At 43.2% G+C, this 19,360-nt stretch overlaps 1 protein-coding gene across 2 annotated transcripts in view; it reads left to right on the forward strand.

Moving 5' to 3' along the window:
* The window catches only part of RARS1 (arginyl-tRNA synthetase 1), a 187,700-nt gene that overhangs the window by 109,340 nt on the left and 59,000 nt on the right, over positions 1 to 19,360 (forward strand). For both annotated transcript variants that reach the window (XM_077473486.1, XM_077473487.1), the window contains 2 exons: positions 9,458 to 9,636; positions 10,630 to 10,739. In XM_077473486.1, the coding sequence (XP_077329612.1) occupies positions 9,458 to 9,636; positions 10,630 to 10,739 (289 nt within the window). The remainder of the gene's footprint in view (positions 1 to 9,457; positions 9,637 to 10,629; positions 10,740 to 19,360) is intronic.

The following is a 19,360-nucleotide window of genomic DNA, read 5'->3' on the forward strand; positions in this document are numbered from 1 at the left end:
GACTGCTACTACACTGGCGCTGTAATGGTCCAGGCAAGAGCGTCGCTCGGTCTGTGCCTGGACCGCCATTTAATGCTTACTGGTGTAGTGTGCTCCCAAAAAATTTCTTGGTGGCTATGGTCCTAGCTGCCTTGAAATCATTGACAAGATTCTCCTGTCTAGTTCTTGGCTGATTCATGATCATTGGTGAGATCTTGCATGTAGCCCCAGACCGAGGGAGATTGACAGTTACTATGTGTTTCTTCCATTTGTGAATAATCGCACCAACTGTTGTCACCACCTCACCAAGCTGCTTGGCAATGGTCTTGTGGCCCATTCCAGCCTTGTTTAGGTCTAAAATCTTGTCCCTGATATCCTTGGACGACAGCTCTTTGGTCTTGGCGATGGTGGAGAGATTAGAATCTGATTGCTTCTCTGGACAGGTGTCTTTTTATACAGGTAACAAGCTGAGATTAGGAGCACTCCCTTTAAGAGAGTGCTCCTAATCTCAGTTTGTTACCTGTATAGAAGATACCTGGGAGTCAGAAATCTTGCTGATTAATAGGGGGTCAAATACGTATTTCACGCCTTAAAATGCAAATCGATTTATAACTTTTTTGAAATGCATTTTTCCTGGATATTTTTTTGTTGTTCTGTCTCTCACGGTTAAAATAAACCTACCATTAAAATAATAGACTGATCATTTCTTTATCAGTGGGCAAACGTACAAAATCAGCAGGGCAGTGAATACTTTTTCCCCCTCACTCTATCTTCCTAAATAAAAAATATCCCACTTTTCACAAACGCGTCTTATTCATATCATACATTTTCAGCAACAGATATATTTGTGATGGTATGTTATTTTCAAGGATGAAGCACACTAAGGGCAAAATTAAAACCAAAATATCTGATGACCACCTTGAGAATTCATTGAGAATTGCTACAACATCCATCAAACCAGATATTGATGCAGTAGTTTATCAAAACCAGTGTTAAATGTGGCTCTAGTTTTATCTTGCCCTCTTTTACCTTTACAATAAAAAAATACAAAAAAAAATTAAATTTAATTACTTGGATACATTATCAATATCAGTGATTTGTTATCTTGTGACCTGCCTGACTTTCTGCTCATTAGCTGTCCTCTTTGCTAATGTAATTTATGTGTGGCCCAAGACAATTCCTTTTCTTTCAATGTGGCCCAGGAGGGTCAAAAGGTTGGTCACCCCAGATCTGGCACTGCATATTTGCAAATGCAAATCAATAGGTGTGGAGTTCTGTTAGGAATATTTTTCTGCTGTGATCAGTCAAACTCCAGCTGTATTGAAAAGCAGACAATTTATTTCATTTATGTCGACACAAAAGGATGAGCTTCTAACACTTTTGAGGGAAAATGCAGAAGTCATACTAGATTACAGGATGCAACTTTATTTTATGAGATCAACAAAAAGAATCCTATTGGCTAAAAGCTCGCTAGTGGCTCATGACGCATAACAGCTTTATTGCCAATACACAGTGAACTACATACAATCGTATTCCTTATATAACAAAGCCTGTGGTTTTCTGGCCTTAGGCAGTTAAATAAAACAATAAATAAGAAAACAAGTTAAAGCAACATGTCCTTAGAAGCCATTTCAAAAATCGGTCTCCATTTTAGATAAAACGATAAACATTAAAACTTTTTCAACATTCCCTTCTCTCGTGCGGCTATTTTATCTCAACACATTTCAATGAGTTCAAGTTCAGCTTCAATGTCCACACAGGTCTCCTCAGAGGCAGGGAGGGCTTGATACATTGTTCTTGTGACTGCGGATTCAATAAATTTTTGTGAAAGTCCTCGATTACAGGGAATGGAGCAGCATCCACAAGTAACCAAGATGGCTAAAGCCACGGCAATGGAGATCAAACATGAGGTGCTAAGTCTAGTCCATTTCCCAAACCAACCTTCAAGCCAGTTTGTGAATGGATCATTAATACCTGAGTTTTCTGCTAATTTATTCGATAGAGGAGTCAGTCCTTCAAGGGCTCTGGTCACGGTCCCTCTAGGAGCTGTATTGTTGGGGATAAAGGTGCAACACACAGTACCGAATGTTTTACATACTCCCCCTCTCTCAGCTAATATAATTTCTAGGACCATACCGTTTTGACATGCCATTAGAGATGTGGGGAGCTGGCTGTTCTGCGAGACCATTCACTGCATCCCTGGTATAGTTCACAAATCGATGTTCGTTATATATAGTTAATCCAAGCAACATTCTTATTTATAGTCACCCACCAGAAAAGAGACTCAAATCCAGCTGCCACTTGGTTCCTAGCCTTAAACTCATCTGGCACTCCACGCGGAACCCCAATCTAGTATATGTAGATCTGAAAGTCAAGTGACCCCTTGGGAGAGGTGTCCCATTGATACCGTTGGTGACTCTTAACCCACAGGTGTTCTGACACAATCCTCAGGGACATAGCCATTGCCCTCATTAATCCTCTCCCTGCAGTAGTCATTGGGTAGTGACCCAAGATCCACCCCACTACGGTTCCCTGGGAGTGCAAAACGTAAGTAAAGTTGCCCGGATAAGCAGTAACTGCTGGAGGTATCTGAGGTCTCTGTACTGGGGGAAACAACAAACTGAACGTGTGACAGATAGAATTTTGTTTCAGGTTTATAGTTCTTATTATACAACTGCAACATACATTTCAAACCTTCTGGATCTGAATTGTGATCTAGAGGAAAAGGAACCATTGCTAAATGTGGTCTGGCTTCCGGCACAAACAAAACTATTTTCTCTTTTTAAGGTTTTAACTGTATATCCCAACAATTCTAGCCACTCATTTTCCTGGTATCCTGTCTCTAGGGCTATGACATCCTCTACAGTTAGTGAATCTCACGGTTTTGCTCAAAATTTCTATTTTAGTGTGCCCCTCCCCTTTTTCCCCCTAGCGTCTACCTTCTCCTGTTGTATTTTAATTAGGGGGTAATACTTTGAGGAAAAATTTGCCTGAAGGGTCTGTTCCTGACACCCATGCTCCCATAGAGTACAACCACTGTTCTTCCTTACTTGGCTGCTTTAATTTTATCAATAATTGGTTACAGTTCTCACTATGTGTGCAGGGGGCATTGACCGCTTTTGTAATTGTGAGCCTTTCTTTTATTCCACTCTCTTTTAGGCCCTGGTAGATTATACCCCCAATCTTGATGCACTGTGGTCCACAGTGCCTGATCCCATGCTTGACATCCTGCCCTTTCCAGAGCCAGCAAATGTATTTATCTCCCCATAGAAGTCCTCTAGCCCCAGTTGTATCCCCACAATCTGAAATCTGACAAAAGTCAACTAAAATGATACTAGTTATTCCTTCTTTGAAGATTAAGTTCCAAGCCTTTCCTGTACTTGCCCACTCTAGAGGTTCCTCCACTTTCCAGTTTATACCTCCCGTATGGATGTCTCCCCTAGAGTCACCAGTAACCCAAGGATAATTACTATCCCTTTCATCCTAACCAGCTACATAGCCCCAGCAGATAGAGTAGGGGAGTTGGAGGGGGAGGGAGACTTCACCGGTTTGAAACACAAACATCATTTCAAATTGGCTCAAACCTTCTTTTTTTGAGTACAACGTTTTTGAGTAGTTTGTGAAGCCATAGGCTGTACATACCTTATTTAACATCTCAGTCACCCCCCTGTTTGATGCATGAGTTACTCCATCCATGTGTCAATACTGCTGCATACCTAAATAAGGATTTTGGCAATACCGGCTTTCCTTCAGGTGATGTGTAGATGTTATCTATTATTGTGCAACCTTTTGTTTTCCAATATTGTTTCTCCCCAGGGGATGCATTCTGCTTCATATCGGTAAGGGCTGTATGATTTCCTGTTCTGTCATTATTTGATATGATGTTTGTACCGCTGTTTTAGCTGCTTCATCTGCCCTTTTATTTCCTTATGAGATGGGGTCTGTATGTTTTGTGCGTGCTTGACATTTGCAGATTGCAAGCTCTTTTGGTAACTGTGTTGCATCTAGGAGTTCTAGAATGAAGTCATTGTATGAAATTGGCTTACCACTGGAGGTGACCATCCCCCTGTTTTTCCATTGTTGTAAACTGTATTGTTGAAAATGTATATTGACTGTCAGTGTATATGGTTACTGATTTTCCTTTTGATAGTATGCATGCTCTTGTCAGTGCTACAAGTTCTGCGACTTGTGCTGAATAATGTTTTGGTAGTGGTCTAGCTTCTAAGATTTCATCCTGTGTCTACTCCATATCCAGTTGCATTTGTGCCATCTGGATTTTTCTTACTGCAGCCATCAACAAAAAGTGTCATGTCAGGGTTAGATAATGGTACATATTTCAATCACTTTGTGGCAGTACCTTTTCAGCGATGGCAGCAGTACAGTCATGGTTATGACCATCAGTAGGAAGTGGAAGTATTGTGGATCTGGTATTACAGGAGCTCTTAGTATAACTGCCTGGTTAACAGCTTGTAAATCCTGTACAATTCCCCAGCCTGTGGAAGGTGGAGCCATCTTAAAAGGAAAAAGAGGGGTATTGCAGGGGCTGTCAGGACACAGAATAATCACCCCGGTTTGTAAAAGTTTGTCCATTACAGGGGCTATACCCTCCTTTGCTTCCTTCTTAAGGGGGTATTGTCTTTGGTGGGGTCTGTGGTGTGATTTTGGAGTAATGGTTATTGGGGGACTGCTTTCATGAGTCCCACATCTGCTGGACCTTTAGTCCACAGTGTTCCTGGGAGTCCATCTTGTGTCAAGTATCATTCAGTTCCTGCAGCCCACGTGTGTGCCAAGGGTTTGTGACAGAAATAACCTGTCGACTTACTTTTGTGTAGGTCAAGTACGCTTTCAGGAGCCCAATCTCTTGGGTCTTGGCATTCCCTCACAAACCCTCCCACCTCCCTCCAATCTCAGGTTTTGGGTTTAGCCAAGGATAGATGTGGGGTGATTTCCCTAAACAGAACTTATTCCTTGGGGGGTATACAACATGCCGATGCACAAAATCCATCAACACTCCAGTAAACGTTGGATAATTGGAGGTAACTTCCTTCTTTGAGAAAAATCTGGAGGCATAATACCTATCAGGCCCCGGTGTTTTCTTAAAATACATTGTGCAGTGAGCCCTATTTGGTGCCTGTATATCTACTGTCCTACCCTCCTTCACGGGTTCAGCGTAATTAATGATTTTGCCAACAGTATCAACTGTCTCCTTGTCTTTCATTTGCACATAAGGAGTAATAATAATGTGTTTCTTCTATTGGGTTCATGGGTCCCTGTCCTACCTGGACTGCAAACCCATTATTTTGTGCACCGACTGACATGCGCATGGCTGACATTAGGTCTCTACCCAAGAGATTTACATGGTAGACCATAGACAAGATCACTCTGTTTGTAGTCTTAACCCCTGTCTCTGGCTCCTCAATGGTGACATATTCAGACAATGATTCCCTCACCAATTTTCCACTTACTCCTTGTACCAGAATAGATTTTGTAGATTGGTCAATATGAGGCATATTTGCAGGGTGGATTAAGGTCCTAGAGGCATCCGGAGTCCACCAAAAACTGTACACACTTTCTTTCAACCATTAACGCCACCTGTGGTAAGTTTTCAACATACTTCATCTTTCCCAGGTGGCTCACATATACCGTTTCTTGTCCATCTGATTTGTGGGGGCCTGGCCCATCAGGGTGGTCCCTGGCCAAATGCCCCTGTTCCACAAACCCAACATTCCCTTCTTTGTACCCATTTTTTATTCTTCCATTGTCCTCTACCCCTTCCTCTTCTTCTTGACCTGCTCATTCCTCTAAAACCACCTGTGCCTCTCCCTCTATGAGACACCTCTGGTTCCGCCTCGGCAGTGTACTCTTCAACATTCTCATCTTCTTCATCACCTTGCACAAAAATCTTCACTTTCACATTCTTTTTTGCCATCGTTTTCAAATATTTCTCAGAATTTTTAGTATATTGCAGGCTGTCTAGGACACTGGCAGTGTGCTATGTAATCATATTTTTAACAATATAGTCCTTATGATCTTATTTCAAGCCATTAACAAAAGCTATTTTTAACTGTTGATATGCACTATTCACATCCTCTGCTTCGGGAAGCCCAGAGAACACTTTAAAAAACTTCTCGTAGTTTATTCAGATAATCACCGACACTTTCCTTTTCTTCCTATACAGTCATATTAATCTTTTGCCAGTCAGTGTGTTACCCGTCAGAGATTGCATCTCTGATAGAAGGCAGTCAATCTGTCAAATCTTGGCTATCGGGGCTCAGTGGTTCCCCTCGTTGTTGAGCTACACAGGGGTCCCAATTTCCCTTTACTGATACCCATCACCTATCTGATCATAGAACCCTCCTTAAGGCCCTTTGCACTTCGACCCCGTTAGGCTATAACTGTTCCTAAGACCTTCCATATTTTAAATGAATTCTGGAGCCCCAAACTTATGAGGTTTAATATGCTCAGTAGCCTTCTGCACATCACTCTCAGTCCATGGTCTAAAAACAGTCATAATTAGGGGCTGGTACTCTGGGCAGTGGTCTGCACCTGAGGGGGAGGACCATTATAAGGAGGTGGTTTCTGGGGGTAACAAATGAGATCATCCTCTTTGTCCACTAAGGGGCAGTTGTGTAATATCCTACTACCCACACTACCATATAAATACATCAATCAAGGGTATACCACTCAGATGTGTAGCCCAAATCGCCTAATCACTATAATCACAGTAATTGTGGGCCTAGTATGAAGGGGTTAATGTTGAATTACTGTGATTTGGGCTACACATCTGAGTGGTATACCCTTGATTAATGTATTTATATGGTAGTGTGGGTAGTAGGATATTACACAAGTCAGATATAGCCTGACAAAGAGCGGTTGTTTGCTTGGAACTGTACAGTGGCTACTGCTATGTAATTATTCCTGAAATTGGATTAAAAGAAGATTTTGCATCATAAGCACAAGTCCAATAGCTTTTTCTTGTGTGTGTGTATATATATATATTATATATATATATGTGTGTGTGTGTGTGTGTATGTATGTATGTATGTATGTATGTATATATGTGTATATATATATATATATATATATATATATATATATATATATATATATATATATATATATATATATATATATATATATATATACACACACAGTATTTCACAAAAGTGAGTATACTCCTCACATTTTTGTAAATATTTTATTATATCTTTTCATGAAGCAATTACACGTTTGCTACAATAGTGAGTGCACATCTTGTATAATAGTGTAAATTTGCTGTGCCCTCAAAATAACCGAACACACAGCCATTAATGTCTAAACCGCTGGCAACAAAAGTGAGTACACCCCTAAGTGAAAATGTCCAAATTGAGCCCAATTAGCCATTTTCCCTCCCTGGTGTCATGTGACTCATTCGTTTTACAAGGTTTCGGGTGTGAATGGGAAGCAGGTGTTTTAAATTTGGTGTTATCACTCTCTCATACTGGTCACTGAAAGTTCAACATGGCACCTCATGGCAAAGAACTCTCTGAGGATCTTAAAAAAAAAAATGTTCTACAGAAAGATGGGCAAAATTTAGCTGCAGCACAGTGGCCAAGACCATACATTTAACAGGACAGGTTCCACTAAGAACAGGCCTCGCCATGGTCGACCAAAGAAGTTGAGTTCACATGCTCAGCGTCATATCCAGAGGTTGTCTTTGGGGAATATATGTATGGGTGCTGCCAGCATTGCTGCAGAGGTTGCAGGGGTGGGGGGTCAGCCTGTCAGTGCTCAGACCATATGCCGCACACTACATAAAATTGTTCTTCAGTTCTGCATGGCTGTTATCCCAGAAGGAAGTCTTTTTTTAAAGATGATGCACAAAAAAGCCCATAAACAGTTTGCTAAAGACAAGCAAACTAAGGCAATAGATTACTGGAACCATGTCCTGTGGTCTGATGAGACCAAGATAAACTTATTTGGTTCAGATGGTGTCAAGTGTCTGTGGGGGCAACCGGGTGAGGAGTACAAAGACAAGTGTGTATCACCTACAGTCAAGCATGGTGGTGGGAGTGTCATAGTCTGGGGCTGCATCAGTGCTGCCAGCATTTGTGGGGCATCCTCAAACGGCAGGTGGAGGAGTACAAGGTCTCTAACATCCACCAGCTCCGTGATGTCGTCGTGGAGGAGTGGAAAAGGACTCCAGTGGCAACCTGTGAAGCTCTGGTGAACTCTATGCCCAAGAGGGTTAAGACAGAGCTGGAAAATAATGGTGGCCACACAAAATATTTACACTTATTTAGACATTTTTACTTAGGGGTGTACTCGCTTGTTGCCAGCGGTTTAGTCATGTAGCAAAGTGTAATTTCTTCAGTGTTGTCACATGAAAAGATATAATAAAATATTTACCAAAATATCAGGGTGTACTCTAGGGCCGAAACAATCGATGAATCGACAACGAATCAATTATGAAATTAATCGATTACTATTTTCGTAATCGAATTAATCAGCCAGTAACATAATGGGGTTAAAAAAAAAAAAACTATAATGAGCCCTTTATAGTACAAAAATATAATCACTACTGTAAATATTACTTTCACTGTTCTACAGTAAAAAATGAACCCCTTCTAGTAGTGATTATCTGCTTTTTTGTACTATAAAGGGCTAATTTTAGTCTTTTTAACCCCATTATGTTACTAAAAGTCTTAGGCCTGGTTCACATCTATATGTTTGTTGGTGCTTTTTGTAGAAACGCACTACAGTTCATTTACATGGTTTCCTATGGGACACTTTCATATTTGTGCTTTTTTCAGCCGCTGCATATTTGGAAAAGGTCAGGGACTTTTAACTCAAAACTGTGCTTTTTTGGTTCGATATACTTCAATGGAGAAGCTGCAGAAAATAATGTAATGTGTTTTTGCCCAATCTGCCCAAAAAAAATGCAAAAAACGCAAATTGCAGTAAAATCACGTGTGCAAAAATCAAAATGCACAGCAAAAAGCACTGCAGAAACAGATCCAAAGCAAAAACTGCTTAGGTGTTTCCCGAGCCTTATGCTGGCCTCACGGATCAATTTTTCAGGTAAGAATATTCAGATGAAAAATCTTTGTACATTCGCTGAACAAAAGAATTTTGTTTAAAATTTTCACTTCATTTCTGAACAAAAACCACATACACGGTCAGAAAACTTCTTTCCAAATTTGACCCACTTTTTTTTTTATTACGTTTATTAACCGATTAATCGAAACAATAATCGGCCAACTCATCGATTATGAAAATAATCGTTAGTTGCAGCCCTAGTGTACTCATACTTTTGTGTGTATGGTGTGTGTGTATGTATATTACTGAATTAAACATCACTGAATTAAAAATGTCTCTTTGTATCATAAGTTATTAGCAAATAAGCCCATAGCTGCACTGCTCTTTAGCCTAACTGTTATTTAAATTTACGTTTCTATACACTTAATTGTATAAAAATTATATTTTTTTTTTCTTATAGGTCTCGTAGAGCTTGATGAAGGAAGAAAAGTTGTTTTTCCTCCTGGATGCACCGTGCCTTTAACAATTGTGAAATCTGATGGTGGTTTTACCTACGATACATCTGACCTGGCTGCTTTAAAACAGAGACTTGTTGAAGAAAAGGCTGATATTATTATTTATGTGGTAGACAGTGGACAGGTGAGACATGGTACATTATTGCTATACAAACAAGGGAAACCGTCACCATAGTTTGGATAATAGAAACTGCATTGAACTTTGTTACAAAAGTTCTGTTTGCATCTAGACTAACCATTTGACGCAACCCATTCACACCCTTTATATGAATAACATGTTACTGTTCTTTGAATCCCCATGGCTCCAAAACTCATACACATGTAACTTTGCAGAAACAATTAGGTTCCATATGCGGCAAATCTTTTACTCATGGATGGACAATATTTTAGGTGGGCACATGCACAGCATAGCACCTAATGTTTCCTAGCAATCTTAAAGCAAAGCTGTGGCTAGGCTATTGATGTTTAAGTATTGGCATGTTCTTAACAAGCAGTAATTGCTAAAAAAAAAGCAATTGCAGATCTCTGTATCTGCAGACACTGTGGAGTAGTCTGTCCTCAGTTTACAGCAGATGCACCAATTTGTTTCTCTTAGCAGCTCGGTTTCCTCTGCTTCCTTCCCCAAGCAGTGTCTTGGCAGACTTTAGGCCTTCTAAAATATAAAGAGAGGGCAGAATTCAGTGCTGCTTCTGTGAATTTTGAGAATTAATTACACGTTCTCCGCTACAAAGGATGTCCTCCAGTTATGATTCTACAAATGATAAGGCAAGACTTACAAGCATGACAGAGCTGGAAGCATCAGATCACTTTGTTCCTCCTCTACCTAAGTTCACGATTTCAACTCCCTTAGGTAGGCTTCTGCACTTTATAGTAAATATAACGATGGTTGTACAAGCAGATTATAATGTGTGGCAGGCTAATATTACACTCTTTTAAATTTGTTGACAGCCGTCTAGTGTGAGGTCATACCTAAATATAAATTAAATGAATTAATTAGATAGGGCTTCACACTACATACTTGTTGGTTAACCAGAATTTATAATCTTTATGATTATGTTGTGCATAATAGAACTTCTTTATTGGTGAATCACTTAAAATTTATTTGTGTTTTTTCTAGGGTGGACATTTACAGAATGTGTATGCAGCTGGACAAATGATTGGCTGGTATGATCCAAAGGTAACAAGAGTGGAACATGCTGGATTCGGTGTTGTTTTAGGGGAAGACAAGTAAGTAAGAAAAGTACACTGCACAAACCTGTTTACACTCATGCTAAAAATGTATGCAATTTAAATGAGTATTCAAGTATACATTGAGGCATTATTGTATTTTTTTTTGTTTTGTAGGCATTTATAGATATTTTTATGTGTTTTTCATAGAGTTGGAAATTTTATATACAGCTCCATGCAATAGCATTTATGTATTGTGTGCTTTAATGCTGTAGCATTCATATGAGAGCTGTTCTATTTGAATGCTGCAGCAAGTGGTATTTTTTTAAAAATAGACCGCAATTTGGAAGTTGAACCACTGCATTTAATTGTACAAGACTTCCCGCAAGAGGGTTGCCATTCACACACGGCCCTGAGCGGAGATAGTGTCTGTCATGTAACAGTAACACAGAGACGCCGGCATTAATGTTCTATTTGCCCGTCCATCCTCTCTCGCAGGGGATGAGAGAGGACACACAGCTGATCTCCCTGCTCCCCCTTCTCCCCTCTCCTCTCTCCCGTGTGCTCCACGGGCAGTCAAGTGTGAAGCTAAGGAGCTCACATTTCCCATGGAGCACACAGTATGGGGAGGGGGGAGAAGGGTGAGCAGTGAGATCAGCTGTGTGTCCTCTTTCATCCCCTGCAAGAGAGGATGGACGGGCAAATAGAACATTAATGCCGGTGTCTCTGTGCTACTGTTCCATGACAGACACGATCTCCGCTCAGAGTCGTGCTGTCTGGAGAAGGCAGACGGCACTGATGGACATTAATAGCATTCACTGATGGGCACCGATAAAAGGTACTAATGGGCACTAATAGAAGGCACTGACTGATGGACACTGATAGAAGGCATTGACTGATGGACACTGATAGAAGGCATTGACTGATGGACACTGATAGAAGGCATTGACTGATGGACACTGATAGAAGGCATTGACTGATGGACACTGATAGAAGGCATTGACCGATGGGCACTGATAGTAGGCACCAATGGCCACTGATAGTAGGCACTAATGGGCACTGATAGTAGGCATTTATGGGCACTGATAGGAGGCATTTATGGGCACTGATAGGAGGCATTTATGGGCACTGATAGGAGGCATTTACGGGCACTGATAGGACTCATTTACGGGCACTGATAGGACTCATTTACGGGCACTGATAGGACTCATTTACGGGCACTGATGGAAGGCACTGATAGAAGGCACTGATGGAAGGCACTGATAGAAGGCACTGATGGGCACTGATAGAAGGCATTGACGGACACTGATAGAAGGCATTGACTGATGGACACTGATAGAAGACACTGATGGGCACTGATAGGAGGCATTTATGGGCACTGATAGGAGGCATTTATGGGCACTGATAGGAGGTATTTATGGGCACTGATAGGCATTTATGGGCACTGATAGGAGGCACTGATGGACACTGATAGAAGGCCCATATGGACATTAGTAGAAGGCACTGATAGGAGGCACTGATGGGCACTGATAGGAGGCACTGATAGGAGGCACTGATAGGAGGCACTGATGGGCACTGATAGGCACTAATGGGCACCGAGGAGACACTAATTGGCACTGATATGAGGCAATTATGGGCACTGATAGGAGGCATTTATGGGCACTGATAGGAGGCATTTGGGGGCACTGATGGGCCCCCATAGAAGGCACTGATGGACACTGATAGAAGGCATTGCCTGATGGACACTGATAGAAGGCACTGATGGACACTAATAGAAGGCACTGATGGGCACTGATAGGAGGCACTAATGGGCACTGATAGGAGGCACTAATGGGCACTGATAGGAGGCACTAATGGGCACTGATAGGATGCATTTATGGGCACTGATAGGAGGCATTTATGGGCACCGATGGAAGGTACTGATAGGAGGCACTGGTGGGCACTGATAGGATGCACTGATGGACACTGATAGAAGGCACTGATGGACACTGGTAGAAGGCACTGATGGGCACTGATAGGAGGCACTGATAGACACTAATGGGCACTGATGGGAGGCATTTATGGGCACTGATGGGAGGCATTTATGGGCACTGATGGGAGGCAATTATGGGCACTGATGGGAGGCATTTATGGGCACTGATGGACACTGATAGGGAGGCATTTATGGGTACTGATAGGAGGCACTGATTGGCCACTTTGATGAGCACTAATAAGTGGCATTGATGGGCACTGATAGGTGGTACTGATGGGCACTGAGGAACACTGATAGGCAGAATGCCCCAGGCAGGATTGGTGGGCTTTGGGCAGAATTAAAGAGTACTGATAGATGGCACTGATGCTGTTAGGTCGGCATTAATAAGCACTGATAGGTGGTGCTGATAGGCAGAATTGATGGTCACTAATAGGTGGCATTAATGAGCACTGATAGGAAACACTTGTAGGTTTAAGTGATGGGCACTGATAGGCAGCAATGATGGGCACTAATAGGTGGCATTGATGAGCACTTATGATTGGGGCACTGGTTATCAGTGTAAACAATTTACTGACGTTCTTGACAGTTATCGGCAGTCCTTTCCTAACACAGACACAGCATGGGAGGAAAGGGCTGCGAGCTGCAAGTCTGTTTACATGTGATCAGCTGATCGCATGGTAAAGGGCCGCTGTGATTGCGCTGGATGCATGTCGCAAAGGTGATTCAGGAAGCACGGTTTTGGGAAGATGGACACCCTCCCAAAATTTGGAAGCCCATGACTCGGATTGAAGGGGGTTTGGGAGGGTTAATCATGGTTTCTTTCATCTGGGCCCTGAAGGTTCTAGTTACGCCTCTGTGTCATATGTGATTACTTTTTGCCGCATCGTGCCCTTCACTTGCTTATTGAGTACCCGTTATAGTATATTGTTTTTGTCTTTTCTTTTATCTCTCTTTGTGTTACTACTACCTTGACATGTTACGATGCGACTTATGTACTTTACTACCTGTTCTTCTAAAATTTGTGGACCCTGACTACCGAATCACAAGCCATATGTGATTACATTATTTTATTTTATTTTTTCATCCAGCAGGTTCAGTGAAAAAAAAATAAAAAATCAATTGATTTCCCCAGCCAGTGTATGGGCGAATCTCTCCTGCTGTGAAATTGTACTCTGCAGGCAGGGAAGGTTTGTAGGCACTAAAAATCCCTACACCAGCTGAGACTTCTGTCTGTACACATGCAGAGGATTCTCTGGCATAAATGCTAGTCAGCAGAACTTCCTTGCAGCAAACTGCCTTAAGAAGTTGCCTTTTGAAGGCAGTCATCTGTTTGGGTCTTCCTTGTATAAGTAGATCAAGAAAGTCAAATGGGAAGAGTTCTGTCTTCCTCTCCTCTCTAAAAAAAAAAAAAAAAAAAAAAAAAAAAAAACACTGTGTGGGTGAGTCCCTACAACTTCTGTGTCCAGCACATAAGGTGGAGGCCAAACTCTTCCTTGTGCTGGTGGATTTCAGTCAGGCCAGGGAGCTGGAGAAACCTTTTCCTTGACAATTGCGGATAACATTATTAAAAATGCCACCATTAAGAGTACACTACTCCCACAGGCCAGGAAGGCTAAGGAGCCATGCCGTAGGCAAGGGCCCTCTTTTCCCATTCACAAACGGCTTTTTCACCCGCCCGGAGCTTTGGCAAAATGTCCCCAGCCCAACAGGACGACCACTGATGGATAAAACGTCCCTGGAACCGCAAGCCTAACAAGCCTGCGAATAAAAGTGCTACCGCATGAAGGTTTGCCCCCACCCATGTCTCAGGTGAGGGGTCGCCTTCGGGCGTTTGCAGCCCGGTGGTCCTCTCGGTTATTCAACCAATGGGTCTGCGATCTGATTTCCTCAGGCTACAAGATAGAGTTTCTCCCTTGGCCACCAAACAGATTCTTCCCCTCCAGCATACCCATATCCCCGGCTCGTCAGGACGCCCTCTTGGGGGCAGTAAGGGAACTGCTGAGTCACGGGGTGGTTGTACCCGTTACGGAATCGGAACGTTTCCAGGGATTTTACTCAAATCTGTTTGTAGTTCCCAAGAAGGAAGGGGTACGTCCAACCTTGGACCTTTAAAGCCGTCAATCACTTTGTAAAAGTGCAGAGGTTCAGAATGGAATCAGTTCGCTCAGTAGTTGCTGCACTCCAGCAAGGGGTCTGCGTGACGTCCAGGATGCCTACCTGCACATACCATATGCCTTCGGCATCAAAAATTTCTGCGGTTTGCAGTCGGGGAAGCCCACTACCAGTTTGTGGCTATTCCTTTTGGTCTGACATCAGCCCCCCGAGTCTTTACCAAGGTATTGGCTCCAGTTTTGGCATTACTGCGGCAACGTGGGATCGTGATCGTGGGATACCTAGATTATCTCCTCCTGAGGGCATCTTCCGCCTCAGAATTAGAGGAGGATGTGGTGATCACCATGCAGTCCCTGCAAGAATTTGGGTGGCTGTTGAACCTAAAGAAGTCAGTAATTATACTGACCCAACGTCTGGAGTACCTAGGCTTGCTCCTGGACTCCATGGAAGCGAGAGTGTTTCTCCCTTCAGACAAGCTGCAGACTCTCAGATCCGCGGTAAAACTGCTTTTCTTTATCGTACATCATAGGACACAGATTCTCAAGTAATTACTTGGTGGGTTATAGGCCTACCTTCTGGTGTTGACACTGGTATAACCAATACAGGAAGTTGACTCCCCTATATAACCCCTCCTCCTTCCAGGAGCACTGAGCTTTTTCGCCAGTGTCTAAGGTGTTGGTCACGAGTGAAGATGTGCTCTGCGGAGCTCCAGGAGGGATCCATGCTGGATTTAAAGAAACCTCCACAATCAGATCAATCCTCGCCACTGAGTCCATAGGATGGTATCTGGACCTTGATGCAAGAACGAGGTTTTGCCTGTAATGATTCTCTTTGAGAGCTGGACCCTAGGAACCAAGACGCATTTTGGTCTTGCTACATTTCCTAAAGTTGTCCTGAGGGGTGCTATACAAGGCCCAAAGGAGCGGAACCCCTTTTAAAAGGGCCCCAGTCTTTGAGCGTGTTTAAACGCAGCCCACCGTGATGGGTGAAAGTTGGATCTGTCTGTTAAATCAGCAGTATCCTGCAGCGATGACAAGGTAAGGGAAGAAGCTTTGCTTTTTCCTTCAATATACCTTATATGCCTTATAAACTTACACTACCTCTGATGTGTCTTAGTGCAGCTCTGTCTCAGAACATGTGTGGTCCCAGCGGCAGAGGGGGTTCTTACTATAGATCTTGTGGGATTCGGAAAAAATACAGCAGTTGCTAATACAGAGATGTGTATAAACTTCTATATGGGCGGTGGCTGATTGGTTGACGCAGCTGCTTTAGCTGCATGGTTTAATTACAATCCAGCACTTCCACCTAGTAAAATTGGTTAATGCCCCATGCTTATGTAGTTTTAAAAAAAAAAAAAAAAATCTGCTGACAGAACCCCTTCCCCTGCCCTTCCCCTCTTCCCCTCCCCTTCCCCTCTTCCCCTCCCCTTCCCCTCTTCCCCTCCCCTTCCCCTCTTCCCCTCCCCTTCCCCTCTTCCCCTCCCCTTCCCCTCTTCCCCTCCTCCCCCCTTGTAGAGGTGTATAGTATGTTCACCTTACTTTGTGTTGGCCATTCGGGTCCCTGGCAGGGCCTGAGAACGCAGAGGGGCATGTCCGCAAGGTCACATGGCGCTATGTATGGATGTAATGTCCACACACACACAGCACTCGCCGCATAGCTGAGGGGAAGCGCTGAGGATGCCAATTAGGCTCCACCTGAGGCTTTATATCACAGACACTCTCATTTCAGAAAGACTTTTTAACTGAAGAGAGGCAGTCTGTCACACTAAGAGACACCAGAGCGCTGGGCACGTAAGGGTGTAAACAGGCATTTCCAGACAGGAAAAACTATTGTTAGTAGCAAAAGAACTGTTATTTTGTGTGTACCTCTGCTAGTGCTTTGCACTATGTCTTCCAGACCTACCGTAAAGGTACCTAAGGTGTCACCCCCCAGGCGCTGGGAATCCCAGTTATGCCTCCATACTGTCTTCCTCTATTCGGAGAGATCAGACATGGCAAGCCAGGGTGAGTCATTGGAAGCTAGTGGTGGTGCAACTGCTTCACACACTTCAGCCCCTGACTGAAGATGCATTTTCCTCTGCCTTGCAAGGCTTAGAAGGAAGATTAGCAGCTTTAATCGCATCCTCCATCCAGTGTATAGGAAGCGTCCTAGATCCCCCTCCCCCACCTTAGACTCTTTACAGTCAGTGGAGGGTCCAAGAGAATTATGGGGACAAGATGGGTTATTGCCCTCAGATGTTCGGGAGGAAAAGACGTGATTATTTCTCTGCGGAGGAAACAATACTTGAAGTTCCCAAGGATCCCTACTTCACAGTCTGAAGTACAGAGGCTTGCAAAGATGGTTCGTTCTACTTGCATGCTACCCCTAACAGAGTTAGCTGAAGGGCCGGTCTCTTCCTTGGGTTCTTTGAAGCCTTTACAGCCTTTGCATGCGCTTCCCATCCACGCATTACTAAAAAAGCTTATTTATACCGAATGGGATCATCCGAATAAGCATTTTTTCTCGCAAAGCTCTATCCTATTGAAAAAAGATTCACTATTCAGATTCAGCGGACATAGTACTCTTTTGCCAGTCAAAAGAAAATATAAGTGTCTTTCATTTAAACAGTTTGGCCTCTGCCATCAGACCAGGCATAAAGGAAGACCTGAGGCTACAAGTCTGCAAAGCAGAATACAAGACCTCCTTTTGAAGAGGCATCTCCCCTCACCAAGGTGGGGGGGAAGACTTCTGATGTACTCAGAAGTCTGGCAAAGGGAGATTCAGAACAAATGAACTCTCTCCACAGTGTCTCTAGGATACAAGCTAGAGCTTTGAGAGTTTCCACCATCTCATTTTCTGAGATCAAACGTTCCCAAGGATCCAGGGAAAAGGCAAACCCTGTTGCAAGCATTAGACCGATTATTGGCTCAAGGTGTGATCAGACAGATTCCCAAACAAGAGCAAGGTTTGAGGTTTTACTCAAACCTAATTATGGTGCCAAAGCCAAATGGGGATATCAGACCAGTCTAGATCTACGTAATCTAAATTGGTTCCTGAAAATCCATCAGTTGTTTCCATAGTGCAAGGAGAAAAACTTCTGGCGTCCATCGACATCAGAGATGCATAGCTACTTGTCCATAGGTTTCTGCGGTTCAAAGTAGAACAGAAGCATTTTCAGTTAATAGCCTTGCCCTTCGGGCTTGCTACAGCACCTCGGGTATTCACTAAGGTATTAGCCCCACCTCTAGTCAGGTTAAGGGCACAGGGCATAATTGTCTTGGCTTACTTAGATGATCTATTGTTAATGGACCAGTCAGTGGCTTGCTTGAAGCAAGGCGTAGCCATCACAAGCAGTTACCTGGAAGGTTTGGGTTTGATTCTCAACCTAAAGAAATCCTCCTTAAAGCCACTAAGAAGGCTGGAGTATCTGGGCCTGATCATAGACACAGCTGGTGAGGATGATCAGGTCGAAGAGAAATTCTTCAATTCGCCTTTGCATGAGGTTGTTAGGGAAGATGGTAGCTTCATTCGAAGCAGTTCCCTATGCTCAATTCCATTTGAAACTGAAAACAGTATTCTGTCTGCTTGGAACAAAACGATTCAAGCTTTGGACTTGCCAATGTGGCTGTCCCCATGAGTGTCCCAAAGCCTCAGTTGGTGGTTACTATCTTGGAACCTCCTGAAGGGAAAATCCTTCAGATCATTTATCTGGAAGGTAGTAACGACAGATGCCAGCCTTTCAGGCTGGGGAGTAGGAGCCTTGCCCATCAACATCCTAGAGATTCCGGCAGTGTATCTGGCTCTAGAAACCTGGACCTTCAGGTTAAAGAATTGTCCTGCCAGGATCCAGTCCGACAATGCCATGGCTGTGGCATATATCAATCACAAGGGGTCACCAAGAGTCTCTCAGCTCAGAGAGAGGTGAACCAGATTCTAACATGGGACAGAAGAGAATGTCCCATGCCTATCAGCAGTTTTCATTCCGGGAGTAGAGAATTGGCAGGTGAACTATCTATGTCGCCGGAAGTTATTCCCAGGAGAATGGTCTCTTCACCCCAAGGTGTTTCAGGCTGTTTGCTAAAGATGTGGGACTCCGGACGTAGACCTTCTAGCGTCCAGATTCAACACTAAGCTAGTCAACTTTGCATCCAGGACAGGGGACCCACTCGCATATGGAACAGATGCATTGGCGACCCCGTGGCATCCGTTTTTACTGATCTATGCACTTTTCCCTGATTCAGTTGCTACCTCAAGTTCTTTGCAGGATCAAGCTGGAAAGAAAATCGGTAATACTGGTAGCACCAGCATGGCCCAGAAGGTTTTGGCCGCAAATTCTTGCAGGTGGCCGTATAGTTGCAATTGAATATGCAATATTTTTCCCTTTTTTTTTCAGTACTGTTAAGTTAATGCGCTGTTGCATTACATTCCGCGTTTCACTAGTTCCCACTTAGCTCGGTGAATGAAGTTTTATGCTGTTTTCCCACCCCTCATTTGGCACTGCTTGGGGACATTCCAATGGTTATGAGAGGAGCTGTCGGTCGGTGAATATAAGAGAAAATAGGATTTTTTGTACTCACCGTAAAATCCGTTTCTCTGTAATACACCGACCGACACAGCA

The sequence above is a fragment of the Lithobates pipiens genome, unplaced genomic scaffold, assembly GCF_037356315.1.
Source record: "Lithobates pipiens isolate NorthernLeopardFrog02 unplaced genomic scaffold, aLitPip1_a1.2 Scaffold_8, whole genome shotgun sequence".
Lineage (NCBI taxonomy): Eukaryota > Metazoa > Chordata > Amphibia > Anura > Ranidae > Lithobates > Lithobates pipiens.